Source organism: Rhincodon typus, chromosome 8 (genome assembly GCF_021869965.1).
Source record: "Rhincodon typus isolate 14 chromosome 8, sRhiTyp1.1, whole genome shotgun sequence".
Lineage (NCBI taxonomy): Eukaryota > Metazoa > Chordata > Chondrichthyes > Orectolobiformes > Rhincodontidae > Rhincodon > Rhincodon typus.
The window spans coordinates 89840207-89845318 of NC_063339.1; the positions used below are offsets into that span (position 1 = coordinate 89840207).

General features: G+C 55.2%; 1 protein-coding gene across 1 annotated transcript; it reads right to left on the reverse strand.

The window, feature by feature from the left end:
• Positions 1-3254: 3254 nt before the first annotated feature.
• On the reverse strand, positions 3255-4046 carry LOC125483732 (probable G-protein coupled receptor 139; the record flags this gene model as incomplete). Its single annotated transcript, XM_048600222.1, has 1 exon — positions 3255-4046. A coding segment is annotated over exon 1 (792 nt), but the record flags the coding sequence as incomplete, so codon positions are not given.
• Between the last annotated feature and the right edge of the window lie 1066 nt (positions 4047-5112).

The following is a 5112-nucleotide window of genomic DNA, read 5'->3' on the forward strand; positions in this document are numbered from 1 at the left end:
GAGTGAGGAAGCAAGGGACGGGGAGGGAGCGAGGGTCAGGGAGGGAGTGAGGGATGGGGAGGGAGCGAGAGAAAGAGAGACGGCGAGGGAGTGAGGGAGTGAGGAACGGAGCGAGAGAGCAAGGGTCGGAGCAAGGGAGTGAGGGACGGGGAGGGAGGGAGTGAGGGAAGAGGCGGGAAGAGGCGGGAGCGAGGGATGGTGAGGGAGTGAGGGATAGGGAGGGAGCAACGGACGGGAAGAGAGCGAGGGATGGAGAGGGAGATATGGAGCGAGGGATCAAGGGACAGGGAGGGACCGAGGGACAGAGCAAGTGAGCAATGGACGGGGAGGTAGGGAGGGAGCGAGGGAGGGAGATGGAGGGAGCGAGGGATGGAAAGTGAGGGAGGGAAGGAATGAGGAACGGCGTGGGAATGAGGGATGGGGAGGCAGCGATGGAGCAAGGGATGAAGAGGTTGCGAGGAAGCAAGGTTGCGAGGGAGCAAGGAACGGTGCGAGAGAGTGAGGGATGGGGAGGCAGAGAGCGAGGAACGGAGAGGGAACGAAGAACGGGACAAGGGACTGAGAGGGAACGAGGGAAGGAGGGAACGGGGAGGGAGCGAGGGAGAGGGAATGAGGGATGAGGATGGAGCGATGGACTGGGAAGGAGCGAGGGACGGGGAGGGAGGGAACGAAGTACAGGGAGGGAGGGAGCAAGGGACAGAGATGGAGCGAGGGAGAGTGAGGGATGGGGAGACAGGGAGCGAAGGACGGAGAGGGAGCGAGGAACAGGGTGAGGGACTGAGAGGGAACGAGGGAAGGAGGGAGTGGGGAGGGAGCGAGGGAGAGGGAATGAGGGACAGGGATGGAGCGAGGGATGGGGAGGGAGAGAGGGACGGGCAGCGAGGGACAGGGAGGGAAGCGGCGACAATGAGTGAGCGATGGAGATGGAATGAGGGAGCGACAGGGAGGGAGCGAGGGGGAGGGAGCAAGGGATGGGGAGGGAGTGACGGACGGGGAGGGAGGGACAGAGAGGGATCAAGGGATGGGTGGGAGGGACGGGGAGGGAACGAGGGACTGGGAGGGAGGGATGTGGAGGGAGATGGGGAGGGACGGGGAAGGAGAAAAGGAGGGATGGAATGAGGGACGAGGAGCGAGGTTGAGGGGGACGCGGGGAGGGCCGGAGAGAGGGACGGGGTGGAATGGAGCGAGGGATGGGGAGGGAGCGAGGGAGGGACTGGGTCAGAGCGGGGGAGGGATGGGGATGGAGTGAGGGACAGGGAGCAAGGGAGCGAGGGACGGGGAGCGAGTGACGGGGAGCGAGTTTGAGACGGACATGGGGAGGGAGGGAGCGAGGGACGGGGTCGGGATGGAGTGAGGGACGGTGAACAAGGCAGTGAGGGACAGGCAGGGAGCGAGGGAACAAGGGACGGGGAGGGTGCAAGGGATCGGGAGGGAGCAATGGGGAGGGAGCGAGGGAGCCAGGGAAGGGGAGGGAGGGAGGTGGGTGGAGCGAACAAGGGACGGGGAGGGAGGGACGGGGAGCAAAGGAGCAAGGGACGGGGAGCGAGGGATGGACAGCGAGGGAGGAGGGAGTGAGGGATGAATGGGGAGTAAGGTGGGAGGGAGGGCGGGAGAGAGGGACGGGGAGGGAGCCCGGGAAGGGGAGGGTATGAGGGACTGGGAGAGAGAGACGGGGAGGGAGCAAGGGAGCGAGGGATGGGGAGGGAGGGAGGGCGGATCGGACGGTGTGGGAGGGGGAACCGAATGAAGGATGGGGAGGGAGGGACGGGGAGCAAGGGAGCAAGGGATGGGGAGCAAGGGACGGAGAACGAGGGAGCAAGGGACGGGGATGGAGGGAGTGAGGGAGGGACGGAGAGTGGGGCGGGATGGAGGGAGGGAGTGAGGGACGGCGAGAGAGCGAGGGACGGGGAGTGTGCGAGGGAGCAGGGAATGGGGAGGGAGTGAGAGACGGAGCAAGGGACAGGGAGGGAATGAGGAACAGTGAGGGAGCAAGGGACAGGGATGGCGACAGGGAAGAGGGAGCAAGGGACGTGGACTGGGAGGGACAGGGAGCGAGTGACTTGGTGGGAGAGAGGGATGGGGAGGGGGCGAGGGAGCGAGGGTCAGGGAGGGAGTGAGGGAGTGCGAGGGTGCGAGAGACAGCGAGGGAGTGAGGAATGGGGAGGGACGGGGTGGGAGAGAGGCACAGGGAAGGAGTGACGGGGAGGGAGCGATGGAATGAGCGACAGGGAAGGAGGGAGCGACAGCGAGGGAGGGAGAGAGAGAGAGCGACAGGGAATGAGAGAGATAGCGACAGGGGCAGGACCTGAGGGCAGGGGAAGGGGGCCCAGGGAGCCAGATACAGGGCTGTGGGCCAGGGGGACAGGGAGCCAGGGGGTTACAGAGATAAGTGAGGGACTTGAAGGGAGAGAGGAGGACAAGGAGGAGGGGGCAGAGAGAGAGAGAGAGAGAGTGGGAAGGAGATAGAGAGGTAGAGACAAGGAAACAGAGGCAGAGTGAGAGGTGAGAGCAAGGTGGGAGGAGAGAGACAGGGGATAAGGAGGGGGGGGGGGAGGGGGGGGGGGGGGGGAGGGGAACGGAGAGAGGTGAAGACTGTGATAGGGGATTCGGGAGAGTTGGGTTCAGAGGGAAAAATGCAGAGTGGGGGATGGGGTTCACACATGCAGAGGGTGAGAGAAGCGGGTGTGGACATTCGAGGAGCAGGGAGAGTGGGAGGGAGTGGTTTGGATAGGGTGGGTGGAAAGAGAGAAGGAAGGAAATGGAGAGAGGGATGGGGAGCAGGGGGGAAGGAGAAATGTGGGTCAGAGAGGGAGATAACGAGCGAGGAGGGACATGAGAGAGAGAAAGAGACAGAGATATCCCAGAGGTGAACGCAAGGACAGAGTGACTTAAACCCAACTCCTGAGCTCAGTCCCGAAATCCTCCCATTCCCTTGGGGTCGAGTCTGTCTCTCTCCAGCTGAGCTTCTTCAACACAAAGACAAACAACAATATAGTTTGCTATGCCGCTTCGAACTTTTTAATGAACGTTAATTACATATTGAAGTTATGGATGCAGTCAGTGGAATGGTGCCTTTTCTCATTGACATGTTTCCCTGTAACTCCCAGTGGGATAAGGTTGGATAAACCAGCACTACCCTCAGCCTGTTACTGTAGTGACAGGATTTTTCATTGCTGAAACATCGAACTGAAATGAGAAAATCCTGGATGGATTGATTAATGAGTTAAATTGATTGATTGATGTATTTGGGTAAAGGGATATTTCAGCACATTCTTCAGCTGCTGTCTGAACTTAGTCTGGGTCACGGCATAAATCGCGGTGTTTGTGCAGCAACTGAGGAGCTGCAGCATGAAGCCCAATTCCTGCACAAAGTCATGTAGATGCACAGAGTAATACCCCAGATTAAACATCCGAACCCAGATAGAAAACACCATTAACATTGACCATAACAGGATGAAATTGGCCGAGATCACAAACAGTAAAACAATGGATTTTTTTCGATTTCTCATTTCTGTGTCACACTGACCGTCCCCATTGGTATGAGCCCGGAGTCTCCTGCGGGCTCTGCTGGTCACTAAAATGTGTCTGACGGTGAAAACATTGAGCAGCAGAATCAGGAGAAATGGGAGAGTTGGGGTTAGAACGTGGTGGAGGAACTCGATTGTGACCCAGACACGAGAGAATAAAACACGGCCTGTTACATCACAAAACCAGGGGCGGTTCATCAGCCAATAGCGAGCTGTGAGCATAAAATACCAGAAAATGTTCTTTGAACAGCTCAGCACAGTCACTGTTCCCAGAACCACAGCCGCCGTTTTCTCACTGCAATATTTACTTTTCAGCTTCTGGCAACAAATGGCCACAAATCGATCAAAGGTGAAAGTGACGGTGAACCAGACAGAACAGTCAGTGGCTGCAAAAAGCAGGAGGGCGTGGATATTACACACAGGGATGTCATACAGGAAATAAAATTGTTCCTTATAAACGATGGGAATGTGTCTCAATATCAGGTCGAGGATAATGACCAGTAGATCCGCCACTGCCATGGCCCCCAGGTAACGTCTGACACATGGGGACAATCCACAATCTTTATAAAGGAGGACATGGATTGTCGCTATGTTAACTGGGAGGAAGGAAAACAAATAAAATATAATCATCCTGGAGACAAAGTTGTCAGTTTGATTGAGGATAGGGTGACATTTTCAAATGTATCACTGATTTATTGAAAAAAAAATGAAGTTGAAATAACAAATAGTAATGTCTCATTTTTTTTTACAAAAAACGTAGCATAAAATACAAGAAACTCTCCCTCCCGAAAGACACAAATGCACATCCATAAGAGCAGATGGTTTCTCGAACATTCTCACACACTCGATCGTTCAAGAGCAGCCACAGGTCATTTCTTTATAGTTTCTAATAGGGAGGGTGAAGACGTTGTCGTCCTGAAGGATTCTCTCCCAGTTCCTTGAAGACAACAGAGGTTGGAAATTTCAAACTTTTAGTCTAAATTGTGGTCAATTTTCGGTTGTGAAGAAACATGGACACAGGGAAAATGTATTCACCCCTTTAACTGCCTGAGGGGATTTTGAAACAGTGTCTCCTTCTCCCTGGAACGGGATCTTTTCCCTCGGGATCTTATTTTTTGTTCAATTAACTGACATCGAACCGTTCACAAATTATGTCGATTACAAAATGCTCCGGAGAATGTCGGTTCTAGAATGTTCTGGGGAATGTCGGTTATAGAATGTTCCGGAGAATGTTGGTTACAGAATGTTTTGGGGAATGTTGGTTACAGAATGTGATGGAGTCATAAAGATCCACATCACAAAGGCCCTTCTGTCCATCAGTTTTGGTGAGACCCACTCAGCCTCGCGGTGGAAATCTCTCCCCAAACTCCACTCAACTGGGAAACACAAATTAATGCATTGCCAGATCAGCTGAAGTGGTAAGTTATCCCACATTCTCAATCCACCTCACAGAACCAGCCCAGGCACCACAAACGCAGATGAAATATCTGTTCAGCATGGAGCACTGTGCAGACCAGGCTAGTGTCCTGCTCAATACAACCCGGCAATCTGTCCAGAGTGGGACACTGTGCAGGCCTCACCAGTC